The 16231-nt window shown below is 38.8% G+C and overlaps 1 protein-coding gene across 1 annotated transcript in view; it reads left to right on the top strand.

Annotated features, from left to right (window-relative positions):
- Positions 1 to 14551, top strand: part of cacna1g (calcium channel, voltage-dependent, T type, alpha 1G subunit) — a 198710-nt gene extending 184159 nt beyond the window's left edge. Inside the window, exons 33-39 of the mRNA XM_057359457.1 lie at positions 637 to 758; positions 905 to 1330; positions 4726 to 4869; positions 6551 to 6673; positions 8819 to 9008; positions 9184 to 9353; positions 11934 to 14551. Of these exons, the coding sequence (XP_057215440.1) occupies positions 637 to 758; positions 905 to 1330; positions 4726 to 4869; positions 6551 to 6673; positions 8819 to 9008; positions 9184 to 9353; positions 11934 to 12716 (1958 nt within the window). The 3' untranslated portion in view covers positions 12717 to 14551. The remainder of the gene's footprint in view (positions 1 to 636; positions 759 to 904; positions 1331 to 4725; positions 4870 to 6550; positions 6674 to 8818; positions 9009 to 9183; positions 9354 to 11933) is intronic.
- The last annotated feature ends 1680 nt before the right edge of the window (positions 14552 to 16231 follow it).

The following is a 16231-nucleotide window of genomic DNA, read 5'->3' as shown; positions in this document are numbered from 1 at the left end:
ATTGACTTCTATTGTATGGACTCAAAACCAATGCAAGTCAATGGGGACCAACGGTTTTTTACCAACATTTCTCAAAATATCTTCTTTTGTGTTCTACAGAAGAAAGAAAGTCATACAGGTTTGAAATGACAAGAGGATGTGTAAATAATGACACCATTTTCATTTTTGTGTAAACTAACACTTTAATACTGTATTTTGTGCTGCGGTGCTTCAGGGATAGTTCACCTAAAAATGAAAATTTGTCATCATTTATTCACCCATATGTCATTCAAAACATATACATGACTATGTCTTCTATGGAAACAGAAGATGTTTTAATAAATGTTTCAGTGTTTTGTGTCCATATACAATGGACGTCAATGGGGGCCCAATGTTGATAGGGCACCAACATTCTTCAAAATATCTTCTTTTCTCTTCTACAGAAGAAAGTCATACAGGTTTAGACATGAGGGTGCGTAAATGATCATTTTTGGCGGGGGTGGTGAACTATCCCTTTAAAAGTGGATAGCGTAAGACACTTTAAATGTAATATCATGACAATGTCCTGTTCATTTATTGTGCAGTCTTTCTATCTCCCTCTCTGAATTTTCTTATCACGTTTCCCAACATTTGACCTTTGACTTTTATGTGTCCCAGTATGTGACGAGTTGCACCCCTGTGAAGGTCTCGGCCGCTACGCCACGTTTAAGAACTTTGGCATGGCCTTCCTCCTGCTATTCCGTGTATCCACAGGGGACAACTGGAATGGCATTATGAAGGTAGGACGTACTCTCTTTTCACGGTGCTGAATTTCAACGAACCAAGCTTTGTATTATATGCTTCGCACGCTGTCTACATGCAGTCGTGAGTGACCTGCTTGCCTCAACAGGCCATCATTTTTGTACTCTGTGTGTCCTCATGACAGGACACACTCAGAGACTGCTCCCAGGACACGGGCATCTGCTACAACACGGTCGTTTCCCCCATTTACTTCGTATCGTTCGTCCTGACGGCCCAGTTCGTGCTGGTCAACGTGGTGATCGCCGTGCTCATGAAGCACTTGGAGGAGAGCAACAAAGAGGCAAAGGAGGAGGCTGAGCTGGAGGCAGAGATGGAGCTTGAGCTGGAGACCGTGGGTGGAGATGGTGGGATACCCCGGGGACGTATGCCGCCCTTGGGGCCTGGTGACATGGGAGGGCCGGGGGGTTCACCTTGGATATTAAGGGACTCTCAGGACCTGTCAGGACCTGTTTATCCTACAGATAGTCCACCAGCAGACATATGCAGAGATTCAGAAAATCACATAAAAGCAGATCCGGATCCTCCGCCAAATTTGGAGCCACCGTTGGAGGTGAGTACACATGATGGTTGTGAGGTCAGTCTGTGTACTTCTGTGTAGCATTTGCACTTCTAAAGGTCTGTTTTTTTATGGTTTGCAGTTATTTGCATAGAAAAGACAGGACAATCACATGGGTCATACTAAAGCTGACTTGGAACATTGTGGTTGTTTTTTAGCTGATCTAAGAGGGTCATTAGCTGGTGCAGGTTGGCCACTGGGTTGGATCAAGAGCAACCATGTATGCAAAATGTAACAAATTTAACATTAAAGATGGTCCAAGATGGTCTTCCAGCTAATGACAAGCATCTATCATGTTCACAAACACAGCTACACACCACGTGGATTTACTTGTGTGTAAAAAGTAATACAAACAGCGTGAGCTGTTTTACTTAGCAGGGTTGTCCAGCTTGCTTTATTCTAACCTGAACCCCTTGACCTTTCTTATCTGAATCTGCATTATGCTGAAAACATACAGTAGGATCCCATAGATCCCTGAAGTCATTGATGCATATTGATGCAAAGGAATGTTTCAGGTTCAAAACAAGTTAAGCCCTATTACCAGCATCTGTTGCATGCTGTCCATTGCCACAGAAAATAACTCTGACTTGTTGCCAGGTTTGTACAAATAAACAAAACTTGTGTTTACAGTAATCTATTAATATTGGAAGTCTGGAGGGCATGAGATTCTCAGGAACGTTCATCGTTAGAACATTCATGTTTTTTTTTTTGTACAGAAATTATTACAGAATTATTCTGTACAAAAAGGTGTTAACTGAGCTGTGAAATTGACCCTTTCTGGTATCCATATTATACCTGGTCAGGACAGGAGTTAAAATATTGGCTCTGACTTATAAATTAGTAAGCAGTTTTACATCTTTTTGTTAGTTGTGCTTTTGAAACGGTGCAACTCGCACATTTATTCTAATGCTGTTTTTTGCTCTCTAGCTTATATTATAACTTCCATTGTAAATGCGTTTTAGTAATCTACATCAGAGAGCCTAAGGGATAGTTCACGCAAAAATAAAACTTCTTTCATCATTTACTCACCCTCTTGTCATTTCAAACCTGTATGACTTTCTTTCTTCTGCAAAACACAAAGTAAGATATTAAGAAGAATGTTTGTGACCAAAAACCGTTGGTCCCCATTGACTTCTATTGTATGGACACAAAACCAGTGTTTGTCAAAGAGGACCGACGTTTTTTGGTTACAAACATTCTTCGAAATATCTTCCTTGGTATTCTGCAGAAGAAAGATAGCCATAACCGTTTGAAATGAGAAGAGGGTGAGTAAAATAGAAAAAAAAATCATTTTTGGGTGAACTATCCTTTTAACCTGTATTGCGATATCACATTTACTGTATGTATTCACTTTTTCAGTTATTGTTTTTAACAGGTATTATTGTATTTCAGTGTATTACTTTTACTTAATAGGCCAGTTTTAAAAGACACATTTGAAGTAAGAAACGCCATCGCTCTCTGTTTTTGTCATATGGAGATGAGCCTGTTGTTTTCTCTTAAAACTAAGCGGTCTGAGGTCAGACTGGTGCCATGGGAAAGTAGTGATATAGCCTTTTTCTTTTTTTAAGCAGACTGGCTATTTCCAGCATACCAGCCATTTTTTAAGTTAAGAATGACAATGACATTATTCCCCCAGCCCCCTTTTGAAGTGTACCAGTGTCAATGCAGATTGTTCATCACCAGCGCGAATCTCAATAGCGCTCTACTGCCCCCTTGTGGCTGTCTTATGCTGTGCACTTTCAAGTGTTGCCTGCAAACCCGGGGGGGCTTCCCTTTTAGGACCACATTTCTGGGGACGCATTTCTAGGACCCTAGGTTTTTAGCGACGAGTGCATCGAGTGCATCTGCGTGTTTTATGATGACAATAAGAGTGTGAGTATCAAATGTGAATCTTATTTTTTTCGTTCAACATTAAAAACAATAGTGAAAAGTTTGATTGAAAAGTAAATATGTGAGTTGCAAAATAGTCTTGAATGCACTAAACAGCCACAATAAAAGCTTCTAATGCTGTAAACCGTAGCACGACGGGCAAGCTTATGTTGATTTACTGACTATGGGATGATTATTAATCCTAGGCCTGTCAGCGCAATAAACTGTATCACTTCGTTGTGAAACCTTGTTAATTACTCATTGTTTTTCCATTTTAAGTCATTTCCATTAATCTTAATGTTTTAATTGGCACGCGCTCACAGTCAACCTGGTTACCCCGCGATGCATGTTATGAGCACGTCTCTTCATTTTGACATTATTTTTATAATATTGATTGTTACATTTGACATCATAATAATTTATCTAGATTTTGTCATGTATTGTGTAGTCTACATGAAGTGATTTCAAGGACAGAGCTCAGTGCAGGCAATAGTACAAAAGATGAATAAATAAATTGGTCAAGTACTAGGCTTCGTCCTTAGTGGTCACTATAAGATCTTTTAAATATGAAATTAAAATTAGAGAGTTGAACATGTTCAACTGAATGTTCATTATTTCATTCACTTCTCTTTCTTTCTCTCTATGCTTTTATCTCTCTTAGGAGTCAATGAAAACGTCATCAATGAAGTTGGTGAATTTAATTAAGTTGGTCGTTAATGAAGTGGTGCATGAATGTGGTTCATGTAAACATTTTTTTTTGTTATTTTATAAAATATGCACAATCTTAAATCTACCCCGAGTCATCCTTGTGTCTTCACTCTGTACTTGAAATGTGGTTAATCTAGTTGATGATTACCATGATTACCATGATTTATTGTTTATGTATGTGTTATATTATGCTAGTTAGTCACAATAATTACTCAACATTAAGCTGTTATAGCAATAAGGTTTAATTGCAAGAAATAAAGTAGTATTTGGGTGTAATAAACCTTTAAAAAACAAAGTAGTTAGAATGGGTGGAAATACTGTCTAATGCACTTTTTTCGGTCCTCAAAAACTAGTGTCGTTGGCACTGCGGTCCTCCGAACTCCGATTCGGTATGTGACGCTGTCAAAAAAATAGGATCTAGAAGTGCTGGAATTGCGGTCCTAGAATTGCGGCCTCCGGTATTGCAGTCGGATAATATTGCAGTTTATCTACATTTATAGCACAGTTATACATCTGATACTGATGTACCATGTAACTTGTATTATTAGTTTATAAATGCAGTATTTGCCTAAACTAAATTCTTATTTTTAAGTAAAACTGTATTTCTATGTAGTTTATTCTTATGAGTTAAGTCTTTCTTGTGGCTGTCTGCTACTGTATAAATGTACAAACTGCTTTTCTTCCTTCTTTCCCCTCTGTTTTTTTCTCTGTGTGCTGTCATATATGTCACCCCTCTCTCTCCCCTGCCTTGCCCTCTCTGTTCGTTCTCTCTGTGTCCTTCATTCTGTCTGTTGCGTGCTGGGGCTTCACAGCGGAGGCCGATGTTTGACTCAGTTTCCCTGGTGATCCAGGGCTCACTGGAAGGAGAGCTCAGCATCATGGACAACCTCTCTGGGTCCATCTGCCACTTCTACGCTCTGCCTCCCCTTCCCAGCAAGCACTGCAGTGAGAAACAGGTCAATGGCTGTCCCCGCTACCTGTCTTTAGCCTCTTTTCTCTGTCTGAATCTTGCTTCCCTTTTTTCCTCTGTTCTTTATCTCTGTCTCTCTGGACCAAAGTTGTTAGACTTTCACCTGTTGAGTAATAGTGCCAAAGCTTTTTTGTGACAATTACAAAATCACCTCTGTGTCTCTGGGATTTCTATCACTTTCTAAACTAAAAGACATGCATGCTCTTCTGAGGGCTCGGTTCTGCTCCACTAACATCCGTCTGAATGAGAATATTTATTTTCTCATCCCATAAAAGTGATGAAAAGTGTCCTGGAATTCTCCAGGCGGAGAAACGCTGTGACTTTGGTGTCTCGTCCCAGAGACCATAAATACCAAATCAGGCGATGGACTCATCATACTGGCATCAAAGAGCTAAAGATCGATAAAGAGATGGACCGCTGTTGAATTATGCAAGAAAATCTCTTTTGGTCTGTTTCACTGAGAAATATTACATTAAATTGCATTAGCATTTCAAAATGCAGCCTTCTTAAAAGCTTTATTGAAGAATGTGTAATGCCTTTATGGAAATAGCTGGCCACGTCTTGTGTTCTCAATTTTGATGACTTTGCATAAGGTTGTTCCAGCCCAAACTCTGAGGATCAGTCGGACAATGCAGTATGCGGTAATTTTGCCTGCAACGGGATGTTTTTTTCCACTGTTAAATGAAGTTTTGAAGCTATAGGGCTGTCAAATTGCATCATTTGCGATTAATCGATTACCAAATTAAAATAAATGCACACACATACATAATATATATAATGTTAAATTTAAATATAATTTATATTATGCATACATTTCAATACATTTAGCATATTTCTTAAATATATACTTGTATTTTTGTGCATTTATATTATGAAGAGTTCCAAAGTCATGTTTTATTATTGTGCATTCCAAATAATATCGATCAAACGGCATTTAGGTTGTTTCGATTAAGTAATAATAATTCTAACAATACAACTTACTAACACAATAAACGTGATAACATAATAAAAAACACGATTTTAGAAATGTTTAAGAAAGAACACGCCACGCACGTATTTTAAATAAACACAAGCCTTTATTTTGGAATTGCAGCTTTAAATGCTGTTTGAAATCTGTCTTCTGTGCTTCTTCACTTTAGTGACTAAACACTGATTGGCTGATAGTGGCCATATGATGCTTTTATAGGTCGTGGGCTCCAGTTTACTACAATATATTACAACGTTTGCTGAAATATTTTACTAGAATACACAGGTACTTATTAATGGCTGCCAATGGAGAAAGGTGTTTGCAAACAGATGTAGTTATTTTATCCACCAGCAGAGGGTGCTAACTGCACCGTGCAAACCAGTAAAACATGTCGTGTAATGCCTTCATTTCTAAATTCTAATACACCTTATTATACACATTTGTGGGAACCATTAAACACGAGGAACATTTATCATGGCTACTAAAGAAAAGTCATCCACATCACCTGTTGCCTATGAGCAGGACCCCTCCACCTGACTCTATAGCTGGATTTTCTATGCACTTTACTTACATTTATATATAAATGGATTCCCTCACAAAAAGTTTTGCGTTCAGATTTAGTTCATTTGCACTAACCTTTGTTAAAGTCTGTGCGTGCATGTGCTGGTTGACCGTCTCACTCTCGTCTCTTCTTCTTTAGATTCCTCTAGCCGAAGTGGAGGCTCTGTCTCTGTCGTCGGAGAAATCCTGGTCCTTAGCACTGACGGATGACTCTGTCCCAGACGATTTTAACCCCCTCTTACTAACCAGTCAGGAGTGCAATGTATTTAACAGTAGAGCAATGTTCATCCTCCACTCCTGCCTCTCAAGCCTAAACTGCTTCCAAAGCCACTCAATCCCTCTCCATCTGCTTCATGCAATTTTGCATTTCAAATACATTCATATCTTTCAATACAAGAGCCAAATAAAGGTTTTAAGTTCTTTACATGTTTTTACTTGCATGACAGTAGATAAACATAAGCATGCGTGCCCGTAATAATTTTGCAATTCCACATGTTCAGATTATAAATCTGGTGTAAAAAAGCTGTGGATTTCATACCAAAAAAACGTAAAAAAATCTCCTCAAAGGTTTTTGTGCAGAGATGAGAGACGAGTGTGTTTGGAAGCTTTAGGTTTTCTAACCGTCCCCTATTCTCTCTCTTTCTTCATTCCTCACCAGCCTGGTGTTTGTATGGTCCAGTCCAGTAGAATAGTTTTACTGCCTGTCGATCGGCTCCTTTACTGTTAGCAGCTCTGTCCCCGTTTCTCCTTCGTATCCGAAGGCCATTTCTCAATGTCTACTCCATTTATCTTTTGTTTTCTGTGGGTACTTTTTAGATGTTCCTGTTTGCATCTTACATCTTCATATATGTGTCCCTGTTTGTGTCTTATTGTATATTTGGTGTATTAAAATTATTTTTTTCCCTAGTACCATGCTTCTTTAAAGTACATAGAGTGTGGTATGGGGTCGGCTTCTGGTGTCTGCCAGCTACAGTAGTACAGGCTCTCGGCGCAGCTTCTGAAGGGAGGAGGCTGATGGTTTCTCAGAACTATGCCCATAGATCCATAAATAATTGAAACACAATTTTTTTCAGATGAGTGAGATTTGGATTCAGCCTATTCTCATTTTTCTGTCATATTAATTTGGACGTTAATAGAAATAGAAAATAATAGAATAATAATTTTAAAAAATCACAAAGATGGATATAAATGTGTTCATATGCACTGTGGTCCCAAGCATAATGCATTTTAAGTCAACTTTAAAAAGTTTATAACAGTTAAAGACCCTGTGAAATCAAAATCAGAGTTATATGTGTTCATTTTCTTATATGGGAAAATTAAATATTTTATGTATTTATTATATATATAATGCTTTACTTCTAGGAAAATGATTCAAAAATATTGATGACTCATCCTGCACATTTTTTCAAATACTCTCCAGAATAAGAATAATTCTTTTTTAATACATATTGTGTGCAGCCGTGGAAAGAATTAGGAGACCATTCCAAATTTTTATTTAATAAGCATTAATAGCTGTGTTGTGGCCATTCCAATCCAGTGTCTGTTGAATTCCAACTAAATCAAATCTCATCCAACAGCAATGTAAAAGACTGACAGCATGACAAGACACATAAAAACGGTGATAAAAATCGAGGTACTCACATTTCCTAAATACATGAAAAAATATTACTGTTGTGTTGCTTAAAAGTGAATATGAACTTGTTTTCTTTGCAGTATTTGAGGTCTGAAAAAATACAGAGCATTTTTTGTTATTTTGACCTGTTTCTCCAGTTTTTCATTTTCTGCAAATAAACGCAAATAGAAACAATATTTTTATATTAAATTATTGTTAGTAGTTCACAGAATACAACAAAAATAATAATTTTACCAGAACACATACCAATAAATAGTAAATTCAGAAAAATTGAAAATAATTTCTAAGTGGTCTTTTAATATTTTCATCGACTCTACATTCTTAGTTTTAAAAAGGAGAATACGCCATTTAATATGTCAAGCACATACAGGGTTTTTAACAGATATTTAATTGTTAAAATATTTTTATATTTTAAAGAAATGGCACAATTAAATGATTTTTGCTTGTGTGTGACAGAATAAAACAAACCAAATCTAAGGTAAGAACATGCAGCTTTATAACAACCTGTATTTGAAAATTAGACAACATTTTATATAAAAATATGGTTTTGTATACATGGGTACAATATGGTTTATGAGGATATATTTCTAGATCAGTCTCCTCCCTCTGTCTAGTGCACAGTGATGTTTGCCTTTCATTGTATGCTAACCAGTCCAGCCTCTATGTATTAGGTACAATATGTGTGCATCATCATGTGTCCATAAGGAAAGCCCCCTGATATCCAAACACAAGCACCTTTTCAAACCCATTTTGCTTTTCTTTATTCCCCCTCAGACCACAGATCCACCAGATCCCCCAGACCTCCAGGAGCAAGACGAGCCAATGCATGAGCACCTGCTGTACGTAAAGAAGACCTCAGTGGGCCGTACACATTCTCTGCCTAATGACAGCTACATGTTTCTGCCACTGCAGCCCAATGCATCCCACAATACCTACACAACCTCATCTCACCTCGCAAAAACAGGTAAAGCACTTAAATGTGCACTGCTTTAATGCATATGGTACAATTTTAAGTTTAAAAAAAGTGTATGAGTAATGAGTGTTTATAAGCATGTAATAACATAGTAGTAACAGTGTAATAACATGTATTTATGTAAACAATTGCTAAATTGTGTCATATTGATTGTTTCTTCACCCAGGGTCGACTGGCTCTGTCCAGTCTCACACAGAAGAGCCCACCCAGCATCTGATTGTGCCCACAGACCTGTTTCGACCGATAAGTCCTCATAGCCTGTCAGACTCGGAGAGCATCCCGCGAATCCCCCCACCTCGCCGGGCACACACTCTCTCGCGCACCTTACGCAGACAGGTGAGCTCATTCTATTTCAAAAGACGGAATGACGCATTGCTTGTTCAAATGCTGACGCACACCTGCTTTCTTGATTGTATGCTTGTCTTTACATGGCAAGTCTTCTATCCAATAGTTTATGCGTTTGGAGACTTACAGGACTGTGATTGATATAAAGTGTGACACCTCTGCACTGTTGATCTCTCCCTCTGGCCAGTACATTTCTGCTCTTAATCCTTCCTGCATTCTCTCCTTTTCTCTGCTTTCTTTTGGCCTGCGTACCCTCTAACGTGACTTACCCCGAGCAGCTCAGCATGGTCCAACCCAAGCCTGACCCCGAACTGCTCCTGAGACACAGATACTCCTGTTTCTGAGAGAGCCGGAATGGGGTGGTTAATTCAGCTGGCCTCCTCACCACAGATCCCTCAAACTCCACCCCTGACTCTCCTTCCTTCACTTACCACACTCCTGAAATCCTATTCCTTCAGCCCAGTGCATTTCACCATGGCTACTGCAAAGACCAAAACTGTTGGTTAAAGATCAGAGGGACATAAAAATTGATAAAACGTTTTTTGTCTGCATTTATTTAGTTGCATTAACCACTTCTAACCCTTTGACACATAATTAAAACATGTGAACATACTGATTAAATATTTCAGTTTGTGACATGAAAGCGCAAAATTCATACTTGTTTTTGTGCAATTGTCTGCACTGCCTCTGATCTAGAGAGAAACCGTTGTAATTTATTCTCTTTACACCAAAACGTCCATTTTGTGTAACACGAAAGTGACTGGGGCAAGTTGTCACATGAGAAATTTGTTCATATATATTATGGTTGTCTCATTAGGTCTGTTTTTTGTAACAAAATAATTTGTTTACAATTTTAATATTATATTATTTCTTTCTTTGAAGTGAACACAATAAAACCAGCTAGGTTAATCTGTGTTCTCGGGGTAAATTTATGTTTTATAAATTTTTCGTTGGGGCAAGTTGTCACATTATTGATAAAAGATTTCAAATGTATTTTATGAATGTTACAAATTGTTTGGTAAAAAATAATTTTTATATTTTTGTATGTTGACTTTAAATTTAAAAATGTATAAATGTGTCCCGTGTTATAATTTACTTGTGTTTAATGATACTTTACTGATTAAATTTGACACTAATAGTGGTTGAAATCTATTGTGACAACTTGCCCCATACAATATTTGTTCAATAAATCAGACTGTTTATCGTATTATCCATAAGGTCCATTAAGGTTTGTTTTTATATAATTACTCAAAAATGAAACACCCTGAGATGAGTGAAAAAAAAGTGTGACTAGTAGCCCCAATGTCCAGTCTATACTGTACATGTTTTCTTTTATTTCCTATTTAAAACCTGCCAAAATGATATGTGACGGCACAATTATACATTCTTTGCATTATTTAAAACAAAAATAAATTAATGTGTCAAAAGGTTAAAGGGAACATCAAATGTGCAGCTTATGGATCATTTATCTTTTATTACCTTTTGCTTTAACACTAGCAGTACAATTGAATGACTGTCCATTATATTTCTCCTGCCATTAGGTGGCAGCACAGTTTCAATTATACAAGTTTCAACACAACAGATATGTTTATGGCTCGGTCTCTGTTCTCCATTGGCTAACTTTCTAAGTTTGACCTTGATCTTTAACACCTCATAAAACACCCACCCACCTCTCTCCTACTGGGCTGATTCCACTCTCCAACTCCCTTTATTAGAGGAAAAGGAGCAGATCTCCAGTTATTGAGTTCAGAGAGACAGTGTGACCCCATGAAGAGACGTGGGTCTTGTGGTCTGTTGCAGTAGCCCAGTGGCTCAGAGTGCAGTCTGCCAAACAGTGCCTGTAGGGTAAATCTTTCTCTGCCCTATTTAAACCAATACACATATTATATACTAATATTTCACTAAAAGTGCAATTGTTACTGTACGTTTTCACCTATGTGACTTCACCCGTACCAGTGGCATGTAATCAGGCAGTAAAAGTGTTCATAAGGTACAGATTACTAGTTTGTGGAGATGTTAAGATACAGAGCGAAAGGTGGAGACTGATATTCATTTGGCAATTTCTCAGTATTCCAGTACACTTTCTGAATTGGTTGAAAGTGCACACGGTGAACATGAACACAGTACCACAGCAAATACTGAGAATGTTTTCAACTGGTGGTTAACTGGTTGCTGCTCTAGGAATGTTACTTTAAAAACGAATGTGTAACTGCTATTGAGCAAGTTTTATTGAACTTTGATACTCTAGCACAATTTAAGAACTATTTTTTTGTCTGATAAATAATCTTTGCTCATAAATTTGATACAAACTTTCAAGTTCAAACTTACCGAATCTAGACGCCCGAAGGTGGTGTCTCTATTTTTCTAGTTTTGCCACCCATCGTTTGAAGCAGAGAGCTTGTGGAGTGCAATGCTAATGGTGAACTCCACTCTAACCCCACGCTACCCCCTCCCGTCCACCGGCTTCTACACCCCTAACATCTCATACTAACTACTCTCACCTTTTCATGTCCTAATCCCTAATGTTACCCCCTACCCTCCCCTCACCTCCTCCGTCCCTGCTCTCCTCAGGTGGCAGTGAGTGCTGACTCTCAGGAGACTCTGTACACAGAGGAAGGGGACAATGAGGGTCCCCCCGTGAACTTTCCACCTCAGCTGCAGCCCCAGCCCTCACTCTTTCTGGTACCCGCCACGCCGGGCGCCTCTCCGAAACCATCTCGATCTAGCGTCCACACGCAGCACAACCCCTACGACCAGTACAACATATTCACCAGACGCGCCAACTCTCCGCCCCCCGCCAAGCAGGAGGACATGGACTCGGTGGACCACGAGGTGTCCCGCATCATCAGGGCGGGGCTTGCCGGGAGGAGTGACGACGGAGGCGTGACGGATCAAGGTACGAGTAGGCATCAGCTCAAGAAGTACCACAGCATGGACACTCAGGGCCAACGAGCGCTGCTGCTGCCGCGGCCCTCATCCTGGCTTGACGACCCGCGGCGACACTCCGTCGAGGTGTTCTCGTCCGTGGAGAGCAGCCCTCAGCGCAGTTCCATCTCCTCCGGCTTCGTCTCGCGAGCCGACAGCCTGCAGCAGCAGTCCTCGCCACGCACACGCAAGAAAAAAATGAGCCCACCGTGCATCTCCGTGGATCCGCCGGAGGGACAGGAGCTTCCAGGGGGCTTTCACCCAGCACCACCTCCGCTACCAAATCGGGACACTTGCCTGAGGAGACGTGCTCCATCTAGTGAATCCAAGGACTCTTTCGATTTGGGTGGAGGAGCGGAGGCTCTATCTCAAGATGGTGTTCCCAACTCCAAGCTCTTGACTTTGCCTAGCTTCTCATTTGAGAAATAAAGCTCCGAGCACTGAACATTGACTCGTTCACGAGCCCACGCACACGATCGCACGCACGCATACACACGCACACGGCACACGATGCACTCGGTGTATCCGTGATGGTGGTAGTCATAGTAATAATATCTTAGAGAGTAATAATGCAACAACGGTGAATACTCCATGAGGAATAGTAACTATACCTTGTATTTTTTCTCTACTGCCAAAAGAAAACAAAAGGACGTGCTGAGGATCAAACAAGCTAATAATCAGACTCTCTCTCCTTAAAGACCTCATGACCTCCTTACGGATGTCAGCGCGGAGCCTGAGGGAGCGTGTTCCCTTCTGGCTGTTGGGAAGACTTCACACAGCACTGTATCGATGAACTCCCTTATGGGCACTGATGAAGGTACAAAGCAATATGAACGTTTTAGAGACACTATTTTCTTAAATTATTGGGCCATAGTGTTTGTAAAGGATGTCGAATTTTCTTTTTTCGGTTTGTTATGGTTTTTTTTGTGTGTTTTTGTGATGACTCTTTTCTCATTAATGTTCAAATGGTTGTTTTGCGTTATTTTTTCACCATAGGATATTTTTAGCCTTCTTGGTTTAAAAAAAAGAAAACGTTTTTCAAAGTGCCGGGATCCATGTATTTGTAGGAATAATGATGATAATAATAATATTCATGATATATCTCTTTAAAATAAAGCATTGAACATTTCTTGGATTTTTAAGCACAAGTATTAGATCGATGTGCCCTGACTGAAGAACGAGTCTCGTGACAGATTCATGAAGCGCAAACATGGGATGGTATCTGCAGATTGGACTGTAAACTACTTTTATAGACAGGTTCATGGCCAGAAAAGCACTTGTATTAATTCACCTCATGAGCAGGAAAAGGGGTCACATGCAATACACCCGCAAGCTGAAATTTGGTTACAATTCTAGTGTTTTTGGCACATTTTTGGAGTTTTCATCAGTTCTCTAAGTAGACAAATAATTGTCTATATTGTCAGTACAGCCCATACAGATTTTTTAAAATGTAACATAAAGCAAAAAGGGAAACAAAAATTGAGCCGGCCCTGAAAGCCTTAAGGTACTTCATCAAAGCAAGTACTTCAGTATGTATTCTATTCAGTCACCCCACGTTTAAGTTACATTACATTCATCCCTTATGTTTAATTCTGACTGAAGATCAGAAACGACTGTTGATTGAAGCTGATGTCAAGTGATCTGTGAATGACTTACTGAAGCTGTTCCCTTTGGTTTCCACATTAGCTCATATGAACATCTGCAGGCCTCCTTTCAAACTCAGGGAAGCTTGAGTTTCATCACGTCCAGCTCTGTAATATAGCCTTATTTCTCTTCAAAGCACTGGCTCAGTGTGTGGTTAAACCTGCTACTAACATCGGACCAATTTCGGAATGATTTACCCGCTTCATTTTGGCAATCTACATAAGCATTCTTCAATCCCTTTAGTACTATCCATGTATCAGATGTGATGTGATCAGTGTGCCTAAGGAGTTATCTGCACAATGAATCTGAATATAATGATTTTAGAATGTGCAGATTGACTTACTGATGTTCTTTATGGCTTATCATTGCTGCACGAGACATTCTGTCATCGTATAAACTCTTTATTAGTGTTGTGTAGTTCTAACTTTAGGACATTTTTGAGTGCCGATGCGTTTGACCAAAGTGATGTTAAAACTACAACAACAATACAAACTGTTCCTTGTTCATTATAACATTTATTACTTTGATGTATTGGCCAAATGTTTGAAACAAGTTAAATGTTTCTTTGACACCGCACAATGATGATAAAATTTACCTGTCTAACTTGTTCAAACCATACCTCTTTTAAAATTTGCTTTTAATTTAGCAGAGCTGTGGAATTGATATTTCTTTCTCTAGCAATTATTTTAACGTGCAGTCCTTAAATCCTACAAATATGGTCCAAGTCTGGAGTTACTCCGATACTACTAGAGTTAATTATTACTATTAACTCTACTACTATTAACTCTAGTAGTATCGGAGTAACTCCAGAAGTTCACCACACACGATTCGATCAATTCAACTTGTAAAACATGACGTGGTTCCCATTAAGCACAGTGTAAAGATGAAAACAACATCTCAATAGATGTTTTTGGGTGTGCGGGTGTTGTTTTTGAGCAGCAATGTCATTTTGACTCTTTGGGAGGTCTTCTGTTATTGGCGAGTAGTAAGTGTTGTCTCATTAGTTTTGCTCTGGTGCTCTGCTGAGAACCAGCAGAAACCCATTTATCACCTCCTTCCAAATAATAGATAAATGGTTCAGCAAACCCTGTTGCATCACATGAGGCAACAATGATAAACTGGAGCTAAGTTTTCAATGACATTAAGATATTTTATTTGTACCAGAAAAAATGTAGAAACATTTTTGACTTGGTGACATGGTCGACTCATGGGTCTTTTTTTTGTTACTGTCAGACAGTGACATGGTCGACTCATGGGATGGAGGTCGCTGCCATGTCGATGTGCTGAATGCAGAGAGAGGACAGGCTCCTAGAAGACCTTTAAAGCACAAGCTATGCTGTGATTGGCTAAAAAACATATATGAATTATTGAATTCATGAAAATGAAATGCATTTAGTCTGACCTACAGTACCCTTCATTTCTGTTTCTTTTTTTAGAATAGTTTACTTAAAAGTTAAGTAAAATCTCACTTGATTTGTTTCTGACATTATACATTTTTTAATACAGTAAGCTTAAAAGATGAAATATATAAAATCGCTGCTAGAGCACAAATGTAACCTTGGACCACAAAACCAGTCATAAGCGTACATTTTTCGAAATTAGGATATATACATCATCTGAAAGCTGAACAAAATAGGTTTTCCATTGATGTATGTTTTGTTAAGATAGAACAATATTTGGCCAAGACACAACTATTTGAAAATCTTGAATCTGAGAGTGCCAAAAAATCTAAATATTGAGAAAATCGCCTTTAAAGTTGTCCATCAGAGGTGCTGTAGCAGGCTGTTGCTAGGAAGAAACAGGTTTGTTTTAGATGAAAAAATTCCCGAAAGCGGAAATTCTAAGCTTTACACAGATACCAAATTTGAGTGGGTAATTCCTAAAGAGCGGGCAGCAGCGAGCGAAGTTTGTAGGCGTGTTTCCGGCCATTTTTGTTCGAGATTTTGCTGCGTCCACTCACAAAAACAAAGTTTTTATATATTTACGGTAGAAAATGTACAAAATATCTTCATGGAACATGATCTTTACTTAATATCCTGATGATTTTGTGCATAAAAGAAAAAATGGTAATTTTGTTGGTTATTGCTACAAATATACCCGTGCCTTTCTAATGGCACGGTTTTATCTGAAGGGAATAATGATCATAAATGCCACCGTTCATCTGAACTGTTCAGCATAAGTAAAAATGGACTGTTACATAGGAAAAAAATGAAACCAAAGTGGCTGTAAAATCTCATTGCTGACATAATTATGTGTGTGAGAGAGAATGCATTTCAAACAGCATTACGGAGATTAAGCGA

This window comes from Triplophysa rosa, linkage group LG18, assembly GCF_024868665.1.
Source record: "Triplophysa rosa linkage group LG18, Trosa_1v2, whole genome shotgun sequence".
In the NCBI taxonomy this organism is placed as follows: domain Eukaryota; kingdom Metazoa; phylum Chordata; class Actinopteri; order Cypriniformes; family Nemacheilidae; genus Triplophysa; species Triplophysa rosa.
Note: the sequence above shows the minus strand (reverse complement) of the source record. Positions and strands in the feature narration are given on the sequence as shown.